Source organism: Trichosurus vulpecula, chromosome 1 (genome assembly GCF_011100635.1).
Source record: "Trichosurus vulpecula isolate mTriVul1 chromosome 1, mTriVul1.pri, whole genome shotgun sequence".
Lineage (NCBI taxonomy): Eukaryota > Metazoa > Chordata > Mammalia > Diprotodontia > Phalangeridae > Trichosurus > Trichosurus vulpecula.
In genome coordinates this window covers 181,547,930-181,575,240 of record NC_050573.1, presented here as the reverse complement: position 1 = coordinate 181,575,240, position 27,311 = coordinate 181,547,930, and the positions used below count along the sequence as shown (strand labels likewise).

General features: G+C 41.9%; 1 protein-coding gene across 1 annotated transcript; it reads right to left on the bottom strand.

Moving 5' to 3' along the window:
- Nucleotides 1-728: 728 nt before the first annotated feature.
- CD83 (CD83 molecule) lies at nucleotides 729-27,037 on the bottom strand. The gene is made up of 5 exons (XM_036768566.1): nucleotides 26,705-27,037; nucleotides 26,397-26,515; nucleotides 5,837-6,068; nucleotides 3,917-4,023; nucleotides 729-2,234 (listed from the first exon to the last, which is right to left on the bottom strand). The coding sequence occupies exons 1-5, from the start codon at nucleotides 26,736-26,738 to the stop codon at nucleotides 2,094-2,096; spliced, it is 633 nt and encodes a 210-aa protein (XP_036624461.1). The 5' UTR covers nucleotides 26,739-27,037; the 3' UTR covers nucleotides 729-2,093.
- Between the last annotated feature and the right edge of the window lie 274 nt (nucleotides 27,038-27,311).

Genomic DNA, 27,311 nt, shown 5'->3' with positions numbered 1-27,311 from the left:
ATGTAAACATAAGAGTATTGGCCTCTCCTCTCACCCCAGCACCCAAGAGGTGACCAGCCTTCATTTTATTCCATATAGTATGGAACTCACCAAATCAAGTTGGGTGGGGGGAACTCTTTAAAAGGATGTGAAGCTGATGTTACTGTATCTATGACTACATTCCCCACCCCCTCCCAACAACTATTCCAGAGTAGCTGCAGATTAAGCTCTGTAAGTCAATTGATAGCCAAAGACCAAGCACAGAAACACATGATAAGTGTGAATCCATGATGTTTTTCCTATGAAATACTTAAAAGGCTCCAGGCAAACAACCCCAAAACAAAACAAAACACCCAAACAATTCAATTTGTTAAGTCCCCTATCCAAGGTTTTAGTGATTAAAAAATAAATAAATAAATTGATGGTTCTGTAGGGTTGGGGTTTTTATTGGGGGGGGGGAGTGCTTCTCATACCTAAAAAGGGGGAGAGAAGTTTTTCTTAAAAACAAAAATATGTTGAGTCTGAAATCCCAGAAAACTGAAACTAATTGAATGCCTCATGTTTCTGTCAGTGCAAGGAAAAGAAGGGGATCCCCTTCCCTCAGTCCCCTGCATCACATAAGAGTGAGAGTCAAGCCATTGGTTTCTGCTGTGTCTGTAATTCTGTTTGCTCATCTTCTGACAACCAAAGGATTCCCCACCCCTAAGAGTCAGCATTTTCGTTTGAAAAACACCATTTATCCCATTCAATTAAAATAGATTTTATTAAAATCCTACTATGTTCCAGGCACTGTGCTAAGTCTTAGGGATACAAAGACAAACTGGGGAGGAGGGAGGCAGGGGGAAATACAGGTACAAAGATGATATGAATATATTAAGTAACATACATGGCACTGAGCCATTTTCCATCTCTCTGTCTCTCTGTCTCTCTCTGTCTCTGTCTCTGTCTCTCTCTCTCTGTCTCTCTCTTTCTCTCACTCTCTCTCCATCTCCCCTCCCTCTTTCTCCCCTTCTCCCCAATTCTTTTCAGGAGAGCCTTCTGACCTGGAGACCTCACATTTAATAACATAAATGTTGCATGAGGGAACTAGGAAGTAAGACTGCCCAACTTGGCATCCTTCTCACACTTGTACATTAGCATAGGTAGTGCTTTTAGCTCTGAAGAATTTCTTCATGACCTCAGGTAAAACAGCAGAGAAGAGAGCCAAGTTTTGGCACGAGACATAGTAATTGGCCCAGGCTCCATGGGAGATTTGTGATTCCAGCCTGAAAATTCCCTTATATTAACTACCAAGGGGTGTGTGTGTGTGTGTGTGTGTGTGTGTGTGTGTGTTTTATTCCCTATAGGCATGTGTTCTTCGAACATGGCATCTTTCTTCACATTTTCCTTGCAAATGTCTTTCCCTGATAAAAAGGCATTGCCGAGAACTGGTTCATTGACCTGTTATTTCAATGTATACATAATACACATAATAGCAAGGCCTTCAAGCCAGGGAGTTATTTACTAGCTCTTTCCCACCACCTCATAGCGGGACCTGTCAGTCTTCTCCAATACAGGAAACAACTGTGCTGGTGTAGCAAAATTCAAGCAGCTTCCAAGAAGTCCCACTGAGATATGAGAAGGTAGCTGACTGGCCTTAGGGAATCAAGTCTCTGAATCCCAAGCAAGAGTGAGTCTTATACATTCATTTTTCATGGAAGCATTTTTCAACAATATCTCACTGAGAGTAGCTGCCATGCGACTGAAAGAATTCCTTAGGTCAGTATGCACCTTCTCCACAATGAGAAGTTTTCACGTGGTTGGCCAACGAGCAGTACACAGCTGAATGGGGATCCTTAAGAAGATGGTAGCAGGGATCATCCTGAGAGATGATGCTTCCATATTTCCAAATCTCTACATCAGAGGTTCAAAACTGTATGAACAATGGGTTTGTCCATCCTAAGGCATGTTCCAGATGGGCACTGGGGCCCCATTTTCAGTCGTCTCAAGAAAGGTGATCCTAGTGATGCTGCCCCCTTCACAAGGGCAGAGTGTATTTGTTCTTTTGGCTGACCAAAGAACCATGAAAGGTTGTGAATTCTTGGTGTTCTAGAAACAGCCCATGGAAGGAAAGCTCAAACCAAGTCTATCTTCTGAACTGTTGTTGGACCCATCTGTTGAACACCTTTCTTATTTTGGAAGGGGACATGGAGAAAAATTCGTTCCATACTTTGTTTGTTGATATCTGGAAATATGTTCTGTATTCTTGCAAATTTCTTTAAAAAAAAAAAAGGAAAGAGAATAAATAAAAGGAATGATAGAAATGAGAAATGAAAATAGTCTAGTTAGCAATAGAATTAAAATGTTAATTCATGATGGTGGCTAGATAACTCCTTCCTGGGAAGGAAGCTCACCATGCGGCCCAAGAGGAAAAGACTTATGTACTCAATTACAGTTTCAACAAACATTTGCTGAGCCTGTGGCAAATATGTGATTGGGGGATGAAGGGGTTATGCAGGACTTTCCTGCCTGCTTCCAGCGGACCATGTGTGCTAGCTCAGCTCTTGGGCACTTTGAGAACGACAAAGCCCTTTACTGGCCACCAATCAGGAAGAGTTGATGCCGGTGGCCAGTAGGGGGATTGTTTCATCATCTTAAAGCTCCAACCTTTCAGTGCTGAGTGACATAAAACCTGCCAGAAGCAGTAAAGGGCTTTATTATCCCCCAAAAGCCAAATTAGTGAGTTCACAGCTGTGGTCTTCAGGGAGCAGCAAGACAACTCTTGTGTAATCTCTCAGTTATATAAAGCTCATTAAGACCTAGTTCTTTCTGCACCCCACTATGGCCCTCCTTTTGGACTGGCACCATTGTCCTGGGAGGGGTGAACCTCTTCCAAACTGGTATCATGAGTTTCTTTAGATTATGTCCCTCTTAAAATTCATTTTCTGAATAACAGTCATAGAAGAACATATACATATACACACATGCGTGCCACATGCAAAACAGCGAAAACATTGCTCTCTTCTCATGCGCTGCCTTTTTTATAGAAGGATTTATCTTTTTTGTGTGTTTATGCACTGTTTCCCCCCTGCTAGACTACAGGCTTCTGGGGGTTCATAAAGACTGGCTGTTTCTCACATGCTGCCTTTTGTCCCCAACTATGGTTGGAAAATGGTAGGCATCCAACAAATGTTTGGTCCTTTGAGTAAGATGGACTTTCCTAGAGCTCTGTGATTATGATTCCTAAGAATTAGCAATAACTAATGTAATTATAAACTATTTTGAATTTGTCCAATAATCTTTAGCTTTGTTTCAAAGCATAATCGAATACATGACTTCGTTTTATCATCACAATAATGTCTGAGCTAAGTTTCCTGAAATTATTTTCAAGCTCCATGTACTTCAAAGTGTACTGTATTCAGAGTGAAAATAGAAACATGCCATTTCTAGTGCTTATTAGAGAACAGAGATGCAGCACAGTATGGGGTGTAGGGGGCCAGCTTTGGTGTCAGGAAGATTTGGGTTAAGGTACTGCCTTTGATGGGTACTGGCTGGGTGGTCACAGGTAAATACTTAATCCCTCAGTCTCCCAGGCAATTCACTAGGGGTGTTAGGGATGAATCTCCTTTCTTCGTTGGTGAAAGGGGTTTTCACACCCGGAGTTCTATATGTTAGTGCAATCACAGGTCCAGGGACAAACGCGCACACACACACACACACACACACATTCTTTAGTTTATTTTAACACTCCCTCCAACAACTTTCTTGCCCATGCTATTAAGCTAGAATTAGATGAATACCTCCCAAATTAACTTTTGGGTTTGTTTGCTGTTTTAAATTTTTCTTAAAAGAGTAACAGATGTTTCTATTCTCAGCCCTTGACACAGTGACTTGACTATCATGATCACGTAATAAATGTTTGTTGAAAGGAATTGAACTTGTTAAAGAAGATACTTACACAGGTAAATACGATGAGAAATACATAAAACATCGCAAGAAATAACAGTAAGAGAACTTCAGCTCGGTATTTCTTTAACTTGTCACCGTTGGGCTCCATGGTACAGCCTTACAATGAAAAACATAAATTGTCCGTTCAGGATTTTGTTTTAACATCCAGTAAATGGGCTATTACTATCTCAAGTACATTGTTCCCAATCTAAAAAAAATTTCTTCTCTACCATTTCTGTTCCTGCCTTTACATTAGCACCATGATCTTTGGCTATCATATGTAGATGTAAAGAAGAGACTGATGGCCATAGGGAAGGCAGGACAGTGTGCTTTAAAAAGCACTATAAAACCTAGGTTCATATGCTGGATCTGCTACTTACCACCTTTGAGATGATGTACTCTTTCTGTGTGCCCTTTGTTCAAATTCCAGGTCTGCTATTTCTAGCTATGGAACTACAGGCAAGTCATCAGTCATCTCTGGGTTTTCCGTATCATGGATAGACTGAATGACCTCTCAGTCCCTTCCAGCTTTAACATTCTGTTACACTCACTCATCCCATTGGGAAGAAACCTGATGATGTGACAGTTGCTTAGTTGGACAGTTAAATGAGCAAGGAGTAGTTAAAGAATTGCTGTTGTTCAGTCATGTCTGACTGTGACCTCTTTTGGGGTTTTCTTGACAGATGTGTTGGAGTGCTTTGCCATTTCCATCTCCAGCTTATTTTATAGATGAGGAAACTTAGGCAAACAGGGTTAAGTGACATGCTCAGGGTCACATAGCTAGTATCAGAGGCCACATTTGAACCCAGGTCCTCCTAACTCTAGGCCCTCTGCTCTATCCACTGAGCCCCCAGCTGCCCTGCAATTAAAGCACTAAGAGCTTGCTATCGATAAGAAAGCTTTCCAGATGGTCAAGAGTGACCTTAAACTCGTTTCTAGAACTCTCAGCTAAAATCTTGGGCTGGGGGTTGAAGGAAGGAAGCTGGGAAAAAGACAGCATTCCCTTTGTGGGTTAGAGATGGCAAGATAAATTGGCCCAGGAAAACATTAACTTGGTTAGGATGATTTGGGAAGCTGGCGAGACCCATAATTACTAAGACCAACAAGGAGCAGAGCTGAGACTAGAAAAATATGCCTTAACTCCCAGACCAGTGTTTCCTTTGATTTTTTCCCACGTGGGTATTCTTATTTCTATATCCACTCTGATTGCATCATCCTCACACTAACTGGTAAACTATAATCATTTGAATTTAATTTAATTCGTTAAGTGAAATTCCTACCTCAGATATGTATTGGTTGGGTGACCTCACTGCTCTAGGCAACTCTTAAAGATTATATATCCAAGGAAGTGCTCTTTTGTATTATTAAAGGGATTTCCTCACCAGAAGCTGCCAATATCAATGAAGTAATAGTTTTGGTTAAAAAAGGTAATGATTTATTGTTAGGAGAATTAGATGCCTGGTTGAGGATATCCCATGAAATAAAGCTAAGGAGTTGCCATAGTCATACCCAATAAAGCAATGTGGTGTAATGGTAAGAACACTACATCAGATGTTACTTAGTATACATGGGACCTTGGGCACATAAGAACATAGATTTAAAGCCAGAAGGGATGTCGGGAGTTAGATTAGATGATCAAAGAAGTCTCTTCTAGCTCTAAACATATATGATTTGATGAGCTCACTTTAAGGTAGGAAAATCACCTCCAAACATTTCCTTTATAAAATATTTTCTTTCCTTAATTAGACTAAAATCAGCATATCTTATCAAGGGGAAATTTCTTGATACCTTATTCTTGGACCATAACCATATCTTTTCTTGGATTCAGCTACTATAACCTAGTTAGTATGCACTAGAATGTTGCGCATGCAGCGGTTTTGCAGTAAGGGTTGATTATGGCAAATATAACAATTTGCAATAAATCGCATACCTGCCACTTTCAGTTCAACTATATCGCTTGGGCTGTTTTCTTCTCCTGGCGCCCACAAAGTACATCTGTAAGTCCCAACATGGTGACAGGTAGCATTCTCAATCTTTAGGGAACACTTTTCTGAAGGACAGGCCTCCGATGAGCCATTTGTCTCTTTCTCATCATGGACCTGTTCACTAAAGTTTAGGTTCATCCCCAGAACGTTGGTCAGCTCTCCACTTTGTTCATTAATCTGTAAAAAGAATTACAGGTTCATTGAATTCAGAGCTGGACATGACCTTAGGATTCATCTAGTCCACCTGCCTCATTTAATAAATGAGGAATCTGGGGCTTACAGGAGAGAGGCGATTTGCTCGAAGGTTAGACATCTAGTCTATGCTTCAGCCAGGACTGGGCCAAAAATCAATGCTCTATCTACTACCTTATAACGGCACTGCATTTTACAGACCAAGAGCTACAAATTCTGAACCCAAATACCAAAGTTATATGTATAAACTGTTCAAAGAAGCAATATTCATCCTGTTTTTAAAGAAAACATTGGATCCAAGAAGGAAAAAAACTCATTATATACACTTAATAAAATATCTACTTTGGAACAAGAAAAGGCTGAGGCCTGGACAAATTTGGGTTGCTGGCATTCAATGGGTCGTAATATATGATACATAATTTCTTGATTTACCACAACAGTGCACAAATCTAAGATGATGAAAAAACTGCCAATTCGATTGTAAAATAAAAGACTTTTCCACGTTCTTGATTTCTCACTGCTGCTCCTTAGACTGGTGTGAATTGAAAATCTGAGCTCATCAGCAAAACTATCATAAAGGGCCTTGGACCCATTGTTTAACAAAATTGAAAATTTCTTCAGAGGCAGGTCCCCCCTCCTTTCCTGGAGGATCCTTCAATTTAGAAACTTCTTGGCTAAGGTTAATATAATAATAGTTCACCTTTTTGTAGCTCATGAAGGTATGCAAGCATCTTCCTTACAACTACTCTGCAAGGTTAAACAGAACAGTATTATTAATTCCTTTTGAAACTGATGCTTTGACCATGATCACACAGCTAATCTGAGACCACATTCAAACCCAGGTCTCCTGACTGTGTGTCAGACACTTTATTCACACTAAACCACATTGCCTGCTATATATCAGAGGTGGGGAACCTCCCACAGGTTCCCCACCCCTCTACTAGATACTAAAAACCCCAAATGGGGTCATGAAGAGTCAGATACAACTAAAAAACAAATAAATATAATACATGTATTTGTAATTCAGTAAGTCCACAACTTCTATGTGCAGGCTTCTAGGGGGTACAAAAAAGAGACATATAACCCCAAGAGTCTTTTTTTCTTTTTTTTTTTCAAGCACCAAAACTTAAATATTAGGTTGATGGATGCCAGTATAGACTTGATTTTACCATCAGACAAATTTACAAAGAAGTGAATTGCTTTCATTACTTCCTCAGCTCCCCTACTTTTCCCTGAGGAACTGCTTCCACTCCCAGTAGCCCTGTTAAATATAGCTCAGCTAGATATCAGAAAGATGCTCATAACTAAATTTACATAAAAGTGTAAATGATTGATTAAAAGATTTAATATGTTACCCCTTTTAAGGGTATTCTCCTGTCACAAGGGACAATCCTATTGCATATTCATCCCCAAAAGAATGAATCTCTAATGGTAGAATTTCAGTCATTAGTGATAGGCCATTATATGCAAGGAGGGAAATCACTAGGTTCCATCACTAGGTGGCAGCCTACTCCACCTATAGGTACAAGATCAATCATATTCATTGTATTTCATGAGCATAACTTAAATATATTTTATTCTTCCTAAGATATCACTCTGCATATATCACTCCCTGATCAAACACTTTCAATAGTTTCTCACTGCCAGTAGACGTCCTTGATGCGGCTTTCCAGGCCCTCCACAATATCTTTTAATCTCTCTCCCACTGCCCCTATAGATGAACTATCTAACTGATCTATTCGCCCTCTCCCAATAGATACCAGGAGCATTCTTGCATCTTGGTCTCTCTTGATATTGTTCCACTACCTAAAATGCCCTAAGTCCTAGCCAGCCTTCAGGGTCCAGTTGGAGCCCACCTCCTTTGGGGTCTTCCCAACTCCCTCAGCCCCAGGGATCTATCCCACTTAAATCCAATTTATGCAGGAGTCAAGACATTACCCCCATGATGTCATAGAATCACAGAATTTTAGTGCATGGAAGGGGCCTCCAATAAGACATTAGAGATTCATATAGAATGTTTGGGGAAAATATCTATTTGAAAATGGTAGATCCACACCAAATGAGCCAATTAAATACACAGGTCATCACTAGAGAATGAATAAAAGAGCCAGCCCATAAAGGTCCTTTAAAGTGTCTTTTTTTTGCAACCATCCATGAAGACATAAAGTGTGTCATGAATTCTACCAGAGGGAGAAGAAAAATAAGAATGGAACCTCCTTTTTAGGTCTGTTATCAGTCAAGTCCCTCATTTTTTATGTCCTACTATACAAGTATAAAGAGAATTATCTTCCCAAAACACAGTGCCCATGACAGATCAGGTCAAAGGTCTGGACTGGATTTAAGCAAACAACTCAATCACAGAATGCTGGGCTGGAAGGGGACCTTGAAGGTCATTTAGTCCAACACTTTCATCTTATTTTACTTTTTACGAGCTTTAATTATCTCTCCAATCCACTTCCCCATTCCCCACAGATGAATTATAAAAAGAAAAGCAGCCCTTATTATAGATATGGATAGTTCAGCAAAACAAATTCCCACATTGGCCATGTCCAAAAATGTAAGTCACATCCTGCACCTTATTCTGCATCATCAATCTGGTAGAAGGCTGGTTACATGCTTTAACTTCAGTGCTCTGGGACTCTAATTAATTCCAATGCCTCCATTTTACAAATTAGTAAACTGAGGCTCTAAAAACTGAGGTGACTTGACTATAGTCACCTAGCTAAGTGTCAGAAGCAGGATTCGAATCTTCATCTTCTGACTCCAAGGCCAGTGGTATTCCAGTTACTAAACCACATAACTTTTCTGTGATAGATTTTTCCCTCGCTGACTTGACTGGTCAGTTTTTAACTAAACTGCAGGGTTCCTTTCCATGTGCTGCAGTTTCTAGTTTTCATCTTCCCCTACTTGCAGAGGTTAGGACATACATTCACCACCCCACCCCTAACCCCATCACCAATTCTTCTTTTTTCTTATCTGAAAAAGTGGTCACCACCTGATCCTCCATCGATTTCACATAATTTTTAAGCTTTCTAAATGTGAATCCTATAAATGGTAGGGCAAATTACCACTTGTAGACAGAGCCTTCAACAGAGCAATGCTTGGATGGCTGGGGGTGCAGCAGTGACCAAGAGGAAGTGCTGACATTTACGGCAAATTATATTCAGTTTGTGCCCGCAGCCAAAAAACATTTCATGAATACAGACATGATCAATGAAATGATGTTGCTGCCACTCCCTTTGTTCTAAAATGCAAGTTCCCAGTCTTTTTACTTTACACTGAAGTCTAGTCTATAAAGAGAACTCTCCCCCACCCCTTTGCTTTTAAGAAAAATAATAAATAGTGAGGCACACAGACAGGAAATTGAGGGAACAGCTTGTGAGGTCTTCAGGATACCTCCCCTGGAGAAGAAAACACAGTTTCTTTCCATTACTATTACTCCTTTATTAATCTGGGAGTTTACCAGATCAGTGGAAAGACCGAGTTTCCATCTCTCCATCCCATTCAGTTCTGTTTGGCAGTCCATGAGGCTACAGAGACCTCTGGCGGCAGACTGAGCATTCCTTCCTGAAGATTCACTTGGAGCCCTAATCTCCACAGTCTTTCCTAGAACTAGTCTATGAGAAGGAATTAATTTTCCTGGCCATCTTTTAGGTGTTGAAGGATTCCTTCCTAAATAATTATCAGAGCCCTGCTGGAGAAAGGTAAAGAACATGTGGCCTTACAGATATTAGGAAGGGGAGGGAGGTCAATTAAATATGCAGATTAAAGCAAAGACAGAAGTCAGACAGCTTCTTAAACACATATCTGGGTTAGCACAAACTCAAGCTTTTCAAATCTAATTAAAACACGAAATGCTGCCTCATCATGTGCCCTGGCCCTGCCTCCTCCAGGCCCCCCCTCTCCCCCGCACACACACCCCCAGCATCTTGGCAGACACATGCTTACACTTGCTAGACAGGGCATTTAACAGGTCAGGCTCCAGGGATAATCCAGTGCTAATTCATGCCAAGTCTCCTCCAGGTGATGCTACAACTGTTCAGCTGCTGCCAGTTTAACTAATTAATTCTGCCCAGGCACTGCAGGTATTAGTGCAAGAGACAATGGGCAGCTACAGTCCCCACACTGGGGCAACATCCTGCTTCTCCTCTCTTAATTAACCTTAAAATGTGTTCAGCCCAGATTTGTTTCCACTGAATTTCAGTGGGACTATATATAGGCAGAAACTCCTGCATCTGAAATGACAAAAATTTGGATGAATGACAGGAATTTCCAGGTTATCTACACCTGGTTTTCTGCTGGGGTGGAGGGGGAATGGGGAAGGGGTATGCAGAATGGGAGTGGATGGCTCCTGTCCACCCCTCTCTCTAATTCCCAACTGTTCATCTGGAATTCAAGAGAAAAACAACATTCCACAGGAGGCGCAAAAATATAAACTATTGAGTCCATTTACATAAAAATGGCTTCATTATCATGCTGGCTGCTGGGAATTACTGAAGCAAGAATCTTGCCCATGATCAGGGACCTGCCGGCAGTGTCCTTCTGCCTAGCTTCATGAGATAACTTATTTTTAAAAATTCAGCAACTACAACAAAAATTGGTTTGTTTGTTATGGCTCCATTTCCATGGGCCATTGGCAAAGTCTTCCGAATGCCACTGGCCATTTTTAATGGTAGATGGGAAGGAAAAAAGGAAAGGAAGGGAATTCAAAGTAATGCAACCAATTAGCTGCCTCCTATGTATGAGGTCCTGCCAAGAAGAAAGGGAAGAAACAAAGGAAATGGCATAGAAGAACAGAATGAGCTCTGGATTTAGGTTAGAGGACTGGAATTCAGATCCTTGGCCCTGCTATTTACTGACCTGGATAAACTTGGCCTCGCTGCAAAATGAGGCTGTTGGGCCACATGGTGTCTAAGGTCCCTTCTATCTCAAAATCCCATGTTTCCCATACCTCTTCCTCTTCTTAATCCAAAGCTCTACAACTGGAAGAATCCTAATTTGTTGCCAACAAAGAATAGTGTCATATGTCTAGTCAAACAGTAGATTTGAGCAGACCACCACAGTTATTATTCGTGGAAAGTTCCATGTTTCCAGAGAGTTTGGGGCCCCTTTCCCTTGATACTCCAGAGAGCTGAAATAGCTATTAAATTAACCAGAACCAAGCTGGGCTAAATTGGCAGTGAAACAGCTTACCCTAGTTGTTTGAGGGACACAAAATGGCATGACATTTAAATGTCACTCCTAGTACAGAGGTCAGCAGAAAAGACTCCTATTGCAATGGAAATGCCCCCTTAAGGTTGTACCACCTCTCTCCTATTTTGCCTGCTATGTCAGTCAAATCACAGACATGGAGGGTTGGGGTTGAAAAGTATTATTTATTTTGTCAAACTTTTCCCAGTTACATTTTAATCTGGTTTGTGGTGGGTGGGCACCTGGGAATTGTGTGGGTTTGGCTATTAGTTTGACACCTTTGAGGTGTCTGTCCTCCAGCACTAAATTTATGTTTTCAGGATCTTCAGCATTTCAGTTTATGCTCCTCCTTTTTAGATTCTCCTCCTTTTAGCCATCACAACTGTTCCTCCTCTTGTTACCAACTCCCTCTGAAAAAACCCTTAAGGATGGTTGTATTTTTTTATATTAGTGGTTCCTCCTCCAAGTGGGTTGTGTGGCACACAAGGGAAATTTGAATAGGGACTTAAAAGATGGTGTGGTAAGTGCTGTTCACCTAAGCTGATTGACAACCCAAGGAGGAAACTGTAAGAGTATTGACTTCAAGAACAGTTGGGAGAAAAAACAGAATAAGGAAGAGGAAACCATCCTCCACTTTCCTATTTTGTGAATTTCCTATTAACCTGGAAACTGGGCAAAAGGATCAACTATGGGCAAGATCTATGGGCTTGTCTGTATGTACATATACATACATCGTTGCTCCCCTTTAGAACATTTTACCGAAACAGTCATTTCTAACAACAAAAAACCCATCTGATTCATTCACAGCAAAAGAAAAGCTGTTGATGAGAAAAGCCTAGAAGCACATTTCAACCAGCTACTTTTTTAAAAGCTAGACCACATCTTGGACACTAATCACTCAAAACAGCCCAATTCTTCTTGATAGTATTTACTTAGGCCATGTCCTCTCCATAATAGCTTCCAGTCAGCAGTTTCACTCCTCAACTGAACTGTGATAGATCAAAGAGATGAGACATCAATGACTTCTCTTTTGACTACTTCTGAGGCCACTAATTTGACTAAACAGGGCAGGCATTTGGACTAAACCAGAGCATGAACCAATGACTTGAATAAACCACTTTGAATGCCAAACCAGAGTCCACAGATATATTCTTCTTTCTTTTTAATTGAATTGTAAACCACACAAAAGAATTTTCAAATAAAAGAAAAACTCATTTGAAACATGTATTGCATGAATATTGAAAAATTGTTAGCACCAAATCCCAACCACACCAACAATTCATTTCGTTCTAGTCCCTAACTGGGAGCAGTTTTTTTTCCCCTTCCATTTCTTCAAAGATAACAGGAGTATATATGAATATGGATGTAAAAAGCAATATGGCATAGTGGATAGAGAAACAGCCTTGTAGTCAGAAAGACCTAGATTCAAATGTTGCTTCTACACATACTGGCTATGTGTCTCTGGACAAGTCAGTTAATCTCTCAGTGCTAAGATCTTAGACAGCACAGTGGATCGAGTGCTGGGCCTAGAGTCAGGAAGACTCATCTTCCTGAGTTCAAATCCTGCCTCAGATATTTAGTAGCAGTGTGACCCTGGGCAAGTCACTTAACCCTGCTTGCCTCAGTTCCTTATCTGTAAAATGAGCAGGAGAAGGAAATAATAGCCGACAACTCCAATGTCTTTGCCAAGAAAACCCCAAATGGGGTCATGAAGAGCCAGACACAACTGAAATGACTGAACAACAAAACCTGAGATCCTAGGTCACAGTAAACTTGTAAAGCTGAGCCTGTGAGATCACAGATCAGGACAAAATATATGTGTGTATGTGTTTCCCCTATATTTCATCTAATAATTTGGTAAAATATATTTAAAAGCATGGAATTGGTATTAAATTAACCTAGCGCTTTCCAATCTTATCAAATAGCTTTCTTTTATTGCATGCTTTGTGCAAGAACCCTCATGTACCTTGGCTTCTAACTCAATTAAACTGCCAATATAATCCCCATTCATCATAAAAACAACTCTTTATTACATGCAAAATGGTGTGGCTCCCAGGCTGATGTCATAATAAGGGTAGAATGTATTAGCATTAACATGGGTTTCTTTTATTTCCTAAGGGTAGTTTTATTAGAAAAGTGGTTTTCTTCCTTGAAATTTACTAGGTCTAATTGACAAGGCTAGATTTACAGGTGTTACCAGAATGATTGGTCTTAATAGGTTTTAAATGACCAGGGAATCAAGCTGGGCCTTTGCACAGGGCCTTACACATAGTAGGTGTGTTATTAAATCTTTAATCAAATTAAATCTTTGTTGAATTCAGCAAGCATGAATCATCATTTTCACTCTAACCTAGGGGCAGGGAGGCAAGTTAAGAGGCCATTATTCCAGGCTAGAGATGCTGCATGTCTAGATTGGAAAGATCACAACAGAAATGAAAAGGAAGGGAAAAAAGCAAGAGCTGTGGAGGCCATAGACTAGATGGGACTTGGGGGAATGTATCCATGAAAAAAACTGAAAAGGAGATGAATTTTAGCTGGAAACAGGATCTGAGTTGAAGATTTCACTAATAGATGGCAATCCTGGTCAAGGAAACTCCCTCTACCAAAGCAGGGTGACCCTTTATGTGCAATTTATAAAAGTTTACTAGAACAGTGAGAGGTAAAATGACCTCCCCAGGGTCACACAGCCAGTATGGATCAGAGGCAGAATTTGAACCCTAGCTACTCTGGACTCCCAGGCTAGTTCTCTCTCCACTATTCCACACTGACTCCTCATTCTCAAGTGAATTTTCAGATATCCTAACAATGGAAAATTTTTTAGTCTCTGGTGGCTGACACAAATAACTTGGTGGTCACAAATTAGTTTATATTGCCTTAAATTAAATCCGGTTGTCATCTTGTCAGGATTAACAAAAACAGGTACTACAAGGGATAGGAAGACTTGGTCTTCTAAATTGTTTTCTCCAAGCACCATTCACTCAACCATTTGGTCATGTGAAGTTTCTTCTATTCCCTCTAGCCTGGGACATCACATATCTTTGAAGCATTCCCTTTCAGGGCATCATGATGAGACCTGTACCTGAATCCAACTTTCACTGACTATCACGGCTAGAATTTTGAAATACTTGTTATTACTGTCGCTGTAGTTGTTGAGTATTTTTCTGTTGTGACCCCATTTGGGGGTTTGGGTTTGTTATTGTTGTTGTTGTTGGAGGCAATTGGGATTAAGTGACTTGCCCAGGGTCACCCAGCTAGTGTCTGAGGTCAGTTTTGAACTCAGGTCCTCCTGACTCCAGGACTGATGCCCTATCCACTGCATCACCTAGCTGCCCCCATTTAGAGTTTTCTTGGCAAAGATCCTGGAGTGCTTTGCCATTTCCTTGTCCAGCTCATTTTACAGATGAGGAAATGAGACAAACAGAGTTAAATGATTTGACCAGGGTCTCACAGCTAGGAAGGGTCCAAAGCCAGATTTGAACTCAGGAAGATGAGTCTTCCTGACTCCAGGCCCAGCATTCTATCCCCTTTGCCACCTAGCTGCTCCCTTGAAATACTTCAGGTCCCACATTTATATTCTGACACAGATTCCTCCAGCCCCTTTCAGGGAAGGGTGCACTTCTGACTCTCTGGATTTTGCCACCTTGTCTCATCTGCCTGCTCACCCTGGAAGTTCTCTCCACCCCTTCTATTGATGAGTTCCCTCTAGAACCTGGATTTTGAGGAAGGGCCATCTTTCATTCCTCTCCCAGTTCCATTTCTGATGCTCAAGAATTCACCACTTTCTCCTCCTTACCCCTCTCTACTTTTCAGCTCCCTTTTATATACTATCTTCCCATATTAAAATGTAGCTCCTTGAGGGCAGGCATGGTTTTTGCCTTTCTTTCTCCAGGTCTCAGTATGGTGTCTAGCACATAGTGAATGTTTGATAAATGCTTGCCAACTTAACTCTTGAGGATACATCTAAATTCACAATCTTTTATTTTCCCCAGTGGAAACAGGTCTTTTTCACACAAGCCATTCAAGAGAACCACAAGACTTGATGACTTAAATATTACAGCAATAACCACTACTCTCCTTTGATGTCAAGACCATCAGCACATTAGCATCTAGGGAACCTCTAAGGGTCATCACCATGGAATTTCCAAGTCCAGATTGGTCCTGGATTTTCCTAGGCATTCCTGTCCATTCAAGGAAAGAGAGGAGAGAGCCTTGAACTGATTCAGGACTTCTGGCTTCCAGCCAGCAAATCTCTATCCCAATAGTGACCGTAGAAGTAGCCTACATTCTCTGTGGGAGCATCTGCTCCTATCAAGACCAGCTTCAAATCATGGTGAAATGCCTTTGCCCTTCCTTTTCCCTTCAAACTGCCCCCATGTTTTCCCAGTCTGCACCTACATTCGTTAGAACTGCACCAGCCATCCCACAGCCCACCTGGTCTCTGAAGGGAAAGGGCAAGGATATCTGAAGAATTGTAATGTCGTAGAATATTTAAGAAATACCTCTGGGGTCTACAAAGGCCACCACATTCTGGGCCCTCTGCTCATCCATCCTGTGCTATAACCTGCACCACAGTGCTATCACCACCATCCCCAGGCTTCTCTTCGAGCAGTGATAGTATCAAAAAACAAGAGAAGCAATGTAAAGTAGCAGATCGGGCACTGGATTGGGGTCAAGACAATCCGGGTTTGCATCCTGCCTCATACAGACCTCACTTCACACCTCAACTTCTTCAGCTGTAAAAGTGCAGTCCCTGCCCTCAAGGACCTCACAAAAGGGTCGCTGGGATATACTTTCAGTTAATGGAACCGTATGAGGTCTATGGCTCTGCTCCTTAGAAGTGCCTCACCTGAAGCCCTGCCCTTCCTAGAGATGACAGGCTGAAACAAATGTGGGAAACTGGTTTTACGTCACCAAGAGGAACCTCTGAAACTCCTTGTCCTTTTATAGCTTCTTATCCAGGTCCTCAATGCAGGCCAGGCAGATCTGACACCACTGAGCTTCCTTCTTTTGCCATGGAAAAAACTGTTTCTGTTCCATAACTATCAGCTGCTTCCTTCCTTCCTCCTGCTCTTTAAAAGGCATGACCTCCTTAGCTTTTTTTGAGATTTATAGACAGTAACAAGAGTGACGTTCGAGGTACCACTTCTATTCCTTGCTAAGAATTTAGTCTCCATCCTGTGAGTAAGTGCTTTCCCATTGAAGGGGCCCATACTCACACTTTCTCCCTCCACTGGGTAATGTCACTAGAGGACCCCAAAGGGACACTCTGCAATCATCTAAGAACAGTACGGGCAGCCAGGTGGCACAGTGGATAGAGCATCGGCCCTGAATCAGGAAGACCTGAGTTCAAATCCAGCCTCAGACACCTACTAGCTGTGTGACCCTGGGCAAGTCACTTAACCCTGACTGCTCAGAATTATTCAACGATTGCTCATTTCTTAGAGAATAAAGACCAAACTTCCTAAGTTGGCATTCGATGCCCTTCATGATATGGTTCCAGTATAAGAGCACATCTGACACAGAGTCAGAAGGTCAGGATTTGAATCTGGGCTCTGCTAATTGCTAACTATATGACTTTGGACAACTGCTCTGAGTGTAATTTTCCAAATGAGGGGGGCAGTTAGATGCCGATGTTCTCTAAGGGCATTTCAGCCTTACATTCTAATATTTCTCTGTACGTCATTCCCTATGGGATAACATAGGGAATGCTTAGATTTTGGAGCTCCTCGATCTTGCTGTTCCCTCCAACAATACAGATTACAATCTGTCTATGCTGCCCATCCTGTGTGACTCCTATCCTTGTTGTTGTTCAGTCATTCCAGTCATGCCTGATTCTTCATAACCCCATCTGGAGTGTTCTTGGCAAAGATGCCAGGGTGGTTTGCCATTTCCTTCTCCGGTTCATTTTACAGATGAGGAAACTGAGGCAAACAGAATTAAGTGACTTGCCTAGGGTCACACAGCTAGTAGGCATCTGAGGCCAGATTTGAATTCAGGTCTTCTTGACTCTAGGTCTGGAACTCTATCCACTGCACCACCTGGCTGCCCTATTCAGGACTACCATAAGTCTATCACAGGGAGTCCACACATCAAGCTGCTGGCCTTCCTTGCTCTCTCCTGACACCAGGGGAATAGGAGTGGAACACTCAGGCTGTTTAACACTCATCACAATTGCTGAGATTTGACTCCTCCAGGAAATTTCCACTTGCTGATCAAGCAGGACAAGGATCTCAGACTTAGGTAATAATAATGATGATGATTATAACTAGAATTTATATAGCACCTACTATGTGCCGGGCACTGTGTGAAGTGCTCTACAAATATTAACTCATTGTTCCTTACAGCAACTCTGAAAGGTAGCTTCTATTATTATCTCCATTTTTCAGAAGAGAAAACTGAGGCAAACAGAGGTTAAGTGACTTGCCCAAGGTCACACAGCTAGTAAGTATCTGAGGCCAGATCTAACTTCAAGTCTCCCTGACTCCCAGCACTTAGCACAGTGCCTGGCACACAGTAGGCGCTCACATGTTTATTGACTGATTGCTTGACTCCAAGCCCAGCACACAACTTAGCTGCCTACGTACCAACAGCACTGAGTACCAACTGGCAAGTAAAAGTTTATAGATGGTCTCAAAACTACGACACTTCGCAACTTCCTCCCTCCAAGTAGCAGCATGGGATAGTAGAAAGAATGCTAGTTTTGACATCAGACAGGTCTGAGTTCAAGTGTTGGCTCTGACCCTTAATAAGCTGACCACTAGGCCCCTTGACACTTCTGAGCATCAGTTTTCTCATCTATAAAATGAATATAATAATACTTATAGATGACCATCTTCCTGCTGAAGGATCAGCCTATTAAGGAGGACTTTGGCAAGAATCTTGCCAGCAGTGACTTAGAGAGAGGAGCCCCTCCCGCCCCCCGTGATTGTCAAGGACAATCTATTTCCTTTACCTTTACAGAGATGGACAATGTACTACCAGTCTTTTAAAGCCCTTTATAATGTGAATCCTCCTTACCTTTCCAGCCTTCTTACACCTTACTCTCGTCCTCTCGTCCACATAGTCTTCAATCCAGGGACATTGGTCTCACTGTAACTAGTGAAAGACCCTCCATTTTTCGACTTGAAGCATTTTCACTAACTGTCTCCCATCCTCCTCGTCTCTACCTCCCAGCTTCCTTCAAGTGTCAGTAAAAGTCTTACTATCTTCCAGAAGCCTTTCCCAGTCCTCCTTACTCTTAGTGCCTTCCCTCTGCTATTATTCCAGTTTATCCTGCATATTTCTGACTCATATATGGTCACCTACATGTTGTCTCCTCCCACAGAATGTGAGCTCCTTGAGACGAGGGACTGCTTTGTCTTTCTTTGAATCTCCAATAATTCAAACACTGCCTGACACATAGTAGGTACTAAATAAAGACAAGTTTTGACTTAATTTGGCTTGAGGAGATGAGGCCATATGGGGCACCAGATTAGGGAAGACTGAGTACCTGGCAGTGTTAGGAAAGAGTAATTAATGAGATAATATAGGAAGAACCTAAAGAATACTTTTTCCTACTTCCCAATTTGGCCCAGGAATCTCCCCTTTCTAGGTGGTTCTAGCAACCAAGATGCTAATGAGGCCTAACAAGTATCAGCTGCTGGTTGCAGGCTGAATACGCTTCTTGGTGGATCTGCAGATCACATCTGCCCCAACCTCTCATCTCTCTCAGTGCACTCTGACCTCTTCTGCCTCCTCTAACTTCTGTGACTCATCACTTCAAGAGATAACACAGCCAGAAAATATAACTAGGTCCAGAAACGTTTAGACCATTTCGTGCCTGATAGGTACATAGCAGGATAAGGAGAAGATGCCCAGGAGATTCAAATCTGTCTTTGCCCCTCGGCACACAGTAGGCATTTAGTAATGGTAACGGCCAGAATCTCACAGAAAACATTCTTTGATGCCACTGTCGGGGACAGAATGCGAGACTGGACGGACCATTGGGCTGACGCAGTTTGCTGTTATAAGAATAAAAATGTCAAGTCTGGTTTTGCATGCCTAATTGTTTCCCCTTTTTCTCTTCCAGAAAAGGTCACTTGTTCTGTGACGCATCCCTACTCAACCCTGACCCTGGCCAAACGGGTGTTCCCAGATCCTCTTTCATTTTACCTCATCCTGACAGCTTCTAAGTAGGCGGGCCATCTTTCTTAGCTCTCAATCACCACCGCATCAGCTGCTTACTTTAACACATTACACGGCTCTTGGTGGCTAACATCAATTATAGCTATTCCTATAATAAGAAAAGCCTGTCCTCTACACAAATTATCTCATTTGATTATCACAACAAACCTGTGAGGTTATATGACCCGGATGAGGAAGCTGAGGCCCAAGGACTTGCCCAAGGTCACTGACATAGCTCCTCTTCAGAGGCAAAGCCAGTGCATAAATCTGGGTCTTTAACTTGCAGGAGGGACTTCAGAGGCCACTTAGTCCAGCCTATACCTGGACAAGAATACCCTCGATAGCCTAGTTACGCTCAGTGTCCCCAATGGGGATAATAATAGTATCTACCTTGCAGTGTTGTTGTAAGGATCAAATGAGATAATATTTTAAACACAATTAGCACAGTACCTGACCTATAATAAACGCTACATAAATTCTTATTCCTTTCCTTTCCCTTTTATCAGGTTCGTTGTTGTTCAGTGATTTATCAGTCACATCCAACTCTTCGTGACCGCCTTTGGGGTTTTCTTGGCAAAGATACTGGAGTAGTTTGCCATTTTCTTCTCCAGCTCATTTTACAGATAAGGAAACTGAGGAAAACAGGATTAAGTGATTTGCCCAGGGTCACACAGCTATTAAGCGTCTGAGGCTGGAATTCAACTCAGGAAGATGAGTCTTCCTGACGCCAGGCCTGGTGCCCTGTGCACTGTGTCACCTACGTGCCCTAGAGGTCTGGCAACCCAATCCAACCATGTGAGATGGAACTCCAATTGGAGATAGTCAAAAGTCTAGTTGAAGACAATATGTGTGCCTATGTTGACAACTACTGCTTATTCTCTGTCAGTGTTTCAGTTAAAACCTTATATGGGTTGTCTTCCTGGTAGGTTGTGAACTCCTTGAGGGCAGAGACAATCTTTTGCCTTTCTCTGCATCCCCAATACTCAGCACAGTGCTAGTGACTACTGACTGCTATATGAAGACAATCATTTCTGGGTCTTTCACTTACCTCTTTCTTTTTGCTCATTTACTCTTATTAATGTGAAGAAGGCACAGTGGACAGCAGCAGAGGCACATAAAACCAGAGAAGGAGGAGACAGAAGAAAACACAAGAGGCCTTGGTTGGTTCTCATTTGAGAGAAACCTGGTCCAGTGGGAGGAACAATGGAGTCAGGGCATGTTGGCCTGGGAGCAATTTCACTAGTGACTCACTACCTGGAAACACCTTGAAAACTTCAGTTTTTTATATCTCCAATTATTTTCCCATCAGTAGAATGAAATGGTATCCCTCCTAGACTCACATGGATTCTGTAAAAACTAACTAGGCACTGTCTACAGAGGGTTTTAAGCTCTTTGGCTCAGATTATTGGATAAAAGCATAACTTGTATGGGCTTGATTTTTATCCCAGGTAAAATCAATGCCATTTGGACAGGGATTGTATGTTGCACAAAGCCCAGAGGACTAGAGAGGCTCAATGGAATTTGTAATTATGAGTAATTAGAGTGGTAGTAATGATATAGAGAGATTCTACAGGAATTTGCCCAGTATGCCTAACAATGGAAACCAGCTTCAGAGATGGCATCTGCCTAACCCATTTGCTCCAAAACCCAGCTCAGTGCCATAGAGAGAGAAAAATGATGTTTTTTAAAAAGCATGCTTTTAAAGATAAAATAAGCTGGGATAACCAAGCTGACACAGATACCTACTTGAAATTCTTCTTTTTGTGGCTTTTTTTCTGCTTCATTTGTACAATTTACAAGGAAACGGTGGAAAAAATTACAAGGTGTTTTATCTTCTATAAAGTAACACATTTCACCACAGGCCTTCCCTCCTTCCTTCTCCCTCCCCTACCTCCCCCCCCCCCAACACTGCTTTCTTCTCTGTGGCACAGATACAATCAATACAAACATATAATTATTGGGCTGGAAAATCACAAACATCTGCAGGATGTGCCCAAACCTGTCAGAAGTATTGAAAAGTCTAATAAATATCACTTTAGCTATCACTGATTGGTTTATTGCCATAGTGACAACTCCTTTGCATCCCAACACCCAACAGGTTGTTGTTGGTGGTGGTTTTAAATGACCTGTTTCGCAAACAACAGAAAAAGAGTGGAATGTTCAAGGGTGGTTGAAAATGAGGAAAGACGAAGTCCTAAGATTTCCCACAGAGTAAATAATGCAAGGAATATGTCTATAAAAACAACCACCCACAGCTGTACAGTGAGAGCATCATTTAAAGGCCCATAAGAGGCAAAGGTTAATGACTAAGGTTTACCACATCATTCCAAATGACTTAACCCAAAAAGATTGGACTTAAGAGCAGCTGGAACTCTATACTCTAAAAATTCATCCACTTATTTCATGAAGTATTTTTTAATTACACCCTTGGGGATTTGTGTATTACTTGCTGATTACCCTTTGGAGGGGGTAGTAGGTTCTCTTCACATCTATCCCTCTTTTAATGACTGTTTAATTCCACATCTGTCTAGATCATAGCTATTAGGGTTTTTTCCAGGGAGTGTGTTCCTCAAGTAATTAAGGAAGAAAATACAGAAGTATCAAGAATAAAACTAGCTGAGGGATTATGGAAAATAAAAACCATATTTGTCATATTTCAGATGACTAATGACTAAATGAGAAATAAATACTTCTCTTTTTATACTGAGAGGTGACCTTACTGCTATAATTTTCCCTAGTCATGGAAGTTAGAGGGTTTAGTGGACAGAGTAAAGGATTCGAAGTCAAGATGACCTGAGTTTGAATCTTGCCTCAGATACCAACTATATATATATATATATATATATATATATATATATATATATATACACCCTTGGGGATTTGTGTATTTGTGTATTTGTATATATATATATATATATATATATACCTAGATATAGATATATAGATATGGAGAGGGAGAGAGAGAGAGAGAGACAGAGACAGAGAGAGAGACAGAGAGATGACACCCTGGGCAATTGATTTAGTATCCTCATCTAATAAAGTGGGGCTGATAGATAGCATCTACCTCCTGGAGCACAGTAAGGAATACATAAGATAATATATGTAAAGTTCTTTGCAAACCTTAAAGTAATATGTAAGTGAAATTTATTATTAGTCAGACAAAATCTGGAATATTGTATTCAGTCCTAGGCACCACATCTTAGGAAATCAATCAAACAACATTTATTAAGTACTTTCAATGTGTCAGGCACCATGCTAAGTGCTAGGAACACAAAAAAAGAGAAAAAAGGCAGTGCCTGCCCCCAGGAAGCTCATAATTTAATGGGAGTGGTGACACAAAAAATATGTATTATAAAGTAAGCTGTATACAGGATTAATAGGAATAGAAGGAAGGTGCTAGAAATAAGAGGGTCTGGGGATGGCGTCCAGGAACAGATGGAATTTTAGTTGGGACTAATGGAAGCCAGGGAGGTCAATAGTCAAAGCAGAGGAGGAAGAATATTTGAGGCATGAGGGACAGCAAGAGAAAATGTCCAGAACTGAGAGATGGAATGCCTTCTTTGGGGAACAGCCAAGACACCAGTGTCACTGGACTGAAGAGTACATGTTAGGGAGGCAAGTAAGATGTAAAAAGACTGGAAAGGTAAGAGGGAACTAGGTTACTAAGGGCTTTAAATACCAGAGGATGTTGGAGGAGATAGGGAGCCACTGGGGTTTATTGAGTGAGGGGTCTGACATGATCAGAACTGCGTTTTAGGAAAATTATATGAGTGACTGAGTGGAGACTGGATTGACATTGGTGAACTGGAACAGAGCCAGAAGCAGATAGCTAGGATGAAAAAGGGATGCAAAACCTTGCTGTCTGAGGACTGGTTAAGAGGACTCAGCATGTTTAGCCTCAGGAACATTCAATTCAATGTTGTCTTTTTTTATATTTTAACTAAATGTAAATAACCTGAGATATGAAGATGAAAAGCAACATTGCCCATTGCTTTATGGGGTTTGTAAACTAATTTGGGGACAGGGGTAAGTAATACGTGCACAAATAATTACAAAGGAAGAGAGAATGTCTTAAGGACAAATCAAGATCCAGGAAAAAAAAAGTGCTACAGGCAGCTAGGTGGCACGGTGGATACAGCGCTGGGTCTGGAGCGCAAATCCAGCCTGGGATACGTACTAGCTGTGTGACCCTGGGTAAGTCACTTAACCTCTATCTGTCTCAGTTTCCTCAGATGGAAAATGGGGTTAATGGATAATGGGGCACCTACCTCCCAAAGTTGTTGTGAAGATAAAATGAGATATTGTAACATGCTTAGCACAGTGCCTGGCACATAATAGGCATTTAATGAATGCTTGTTTCTAAAAGAAAATTGAGAGGAGAGAGACCATTTTCCTATGGAGGGAAATCAAAGAAGACTTCATGAAGGGATTGGTACCTGATCTAGGCAAAAAAGGAAAATATTTCATCAGGTATGGAGGTAGTGCAGTCTGGGCGCTGGAAGTATCATCTGTGCAAATGAGTAAATAAAAACAGTTGAGATTTGAATCCAGGCCCTGTGACTCCAAATGCAATGCTCTTTCTGTTACATATGGCAGCTTTCTTCAAATATCTGAAGGGATAGCACATGAAAAAGACTTGAGACACAGTCTGATGAACAATGCTAGAAACAATGGATGGAAGTTACAGGGAGGTTAATATGATCCTCCAAACTGTTAATTAGATCCTCTATTCCTGCCCTTTCTCACCCCCCATTTCTTTGGGTTTTCTCTTATATTTACTTATTTGTGTTTCCATCCAATAAAACTTAAGCTCATTGAGGGCAGGGATTGTTTTCATTTCTGTCATTATATCTCCAAGAGACTGGTACACAGCAGGCACTTAACGAATGGTTGTTCAATTCCGCTGAATCGAATATAAGGTTGAGGCTGGTAAGCAGCGGATAAGAGCTCTGGGCCTAGAATCAGGAAGACTTGAGTTCAAATCTTGCCTCAGACACTTATTAGTCATGTGACCTGGACAAATCACTTAACCTCTGTCTGCCTCAGTTTCCTCAACTGTAAAATAGGGAAAATAGCAGCATCTACCTCCCAGGGCTGTTATGAGGACCAAAGGAGATAACATTTGTAGAGTGCATAGAAGGCCTTATATACCTTCACCCTTCTCCTCTCCATTAGAGCTGTCCAAAAGTGGAATGAAATGCCTCTTAAAGTAGTAAGTTTGTGACCAGAAGTCTTTGGGAAAAAGCTGGATGACCTCATCTTGGATCTCTCTTGGCTATCACAAACAGGATTTGTTCTCTGGGTATAGCTGAACCAGGCAAGCTCAGGACTCCCTTTGGTCAATCTATCTAGATCTTTATGCAATGATCTAGCACCCTCTCCACTTTCTGCTCACATCAACTAAAAACCAGACATTAACAGAGGACCCCCCCCATTGAAGGATGTTTAAAAAGTATGAGATACAGTCCCCTGCCCTTAGGAAACACGGTTTAGTTAGGGAAATAAGCCTTATGCACATAAAAAGAGAGTTAGCACCTTCCTCCTTTCACTGCAGAAATGGGAGGGCTCCCCTATGGATGTGTAATATTGCATACACCAACAGACATGGAAGATGTGCTAGCTAGTTTTTTCTCTTTGAAATCTTTGTCACAAGGGATGGCTTAATAGGGGGAGGGGAAAGCGATATACTCAGAAATTAATATGATTTAAAAATAAAGGCATCAAAAGTTATAAAATGTTTTAAATAGAGAATTAGCAACATAGGGATGTGTATATATATACATATTACATATAGTGTGTGTATATACATATATAAATGTGCATAAATATATACATATAATATACAAATATACATACATACAAATATACATACATATATATATATAAATAAGTGTTGAATGAAAGGCACAGACATTAAGTTCTCTTATAGAAATTGCTATAATGTGGGTGGTAAACATTTCCCAGTTTTGTAGATGACTAATTTATCTTAAGTTCCTACAGCGAATCAGTGATGGACATAAAAAGAGAGCCTGGGGCATCGTGTTTCTTTTAGAATTGAAATGTTGCTGATATCTAATGCCAAAAAATTAATTTATATTTCATTTGGGGAATATAATTGGACAACCTCTTAGAAATAGAAAATATTTGAGTTGAGTGAGACCTGGGAGAAAAAACATCTAATCAAACTCCTCCATTTTCAGATGGGGAAAGTTGGGTTTGTTCAAATATGCCTATACACTCATAGATAGAGGACATATGCTCAAAGATTTCCCAGTTTAACTGTTTCAGGTCTGGTTGTCAGCCTTGCTGGAGAATGGACAGAGGTTTCGTGAATAACTGAAAGTTGACAGTTTGAGTGAACCAAAAAAAAAAAACAGTTTTCAAGTTTGTTTCTATTCCTTTTTTATATATATTATATATACATACACACACATATATGCATATATACACACATGTGTACATATACATACATACATATGTCCCAGGCATAGTATTATAGAAATGTGAAATTATTTCATGTATTCAAGTTCCAAAAGGACCATTATTTCTGACGTTGGGGACCTTTTGGTTTTGAGGAGAGTCATGAATACTCTTGAAGTTAATCCAGGTTAGAAGTAGGGGGAAAGAAGAGGAAGAAAGGATTCTGACTATAGATTAGCTCTCAGGCCATGGGCTTTTATAGCTTGAGGAGAACAACACTGAAGAGTCAAGCCTTGGGTCGTGTGTGGAAGGGTCTCTTCCCTTTTATCCGAGCCTGGAGGATTGACAGTGAGCCGTGGGGATTGAGGGCATGTTGAATGGGCTAGCTAGGAGCTTCAGGATACCTTCTCTCCCCTTTGCTCTCACTGGGTCACTCTCCGAAAGGCACGAAACACCTCAGAAGCTAAGTTCTCCCAGCCCCCGCCCATTGACCGAACGCCGCCAAACAGGAGCGATTGCGCCTGCTTCAGTCTTCCTTACCTTATCCCAGAAGATCATTGTGTATGGGGTCTGAGGGTTCCAAGGGGCTGTACAAGTCAGGAGAGCATCCTCCGAACAAACCACCTCCACCACCTGAGTCGCCGGCGCCAAACACCAGGCTGCAGGAGAGAGCCGGGACCCGAATGCGCCGTGAGCCGGCGTAGATGAATGAAGGAAGGATGGATGGGGAGCAGTGAGGAAAGGGGGAGAGAGGAAAACTAAAGGTGGTGGCGCCCCTCCCCACCTACCCCCACCCCACCCCCCAGAGCCCGAGGGAAGGGAGCTCGGGGTCAGTTTCAGGCACTTACCGCTGCTCAGGATGAGGAGTTGGAGGACGCACATGGCTTGGGGAGCGGGGCTGGCCACGGCTGAGTGCAGAGACGCAGTGGAGTAGCTGCTCGAAGCTCTGCCTCCCAGGACGCCAAATCTCACAATCTGGCAGCTGAGCCCGCGGCCTCAGCCTTCTCTAGCCAGCGCTGGGGCTTCCCCGCTATGTCGTCACCCTCTTGTACCCCTCGGCTTTAGGGAATCTCCCCTTGCAGAGAGACTAAGGGGACCAGTCCCTCCCCGCGTGATATTACATGGCTCCGGGGCATCCCCCACCTCCGCCCCTAGCCTCAACTGCGTGGACAGCTCCACCCCCTGCTGTCCTATCCCTCTCCCCCGCCTTTCACTTTCTCTTCCCTTTCGACTAGGTTGCTTCCCTGTCGAGAGGCAGTGCCATCTGTTCTGTGAGCCCCAGGGCATCCTGCACCCCTCTTTCACCCGGTTCTCAGCCATCCGCCCTGGCTCTAGAGACCTAGGCGCATTGGGGCAGAGGGGAGCCTCGGAAAGTAAGTGCAGGAGCCCCTTCCTTCTTGGATTTCCAGAAGAATCCACCCACCATTAGCTACCTCCACCTCCATTAGCTACTCC

Bases quoted from the DNA above. Each gene is read 5' to 3' on its own strand.
- CD83 (XM_036768566.1), bottom strand. From the start codon at position 26,738: ATGTGCGTCCTCCAACTCCTCATCCTGAGCAGCG. The intron at 6,069-26,396 runs GTAAGGAAGACT...TTCTTTTTACAG, and splicing joins CAATGATCTTCTGGGATAAG to ATTAATGAACAAAGTGGAGA. The intron at 4,024-5,836 runs GTATGCGATTTA...TTTCATTGTAAG, and splicing joins AGTTGAACTGAAAGTGGCAG to GCTGTACCATGGAGCCCAAC.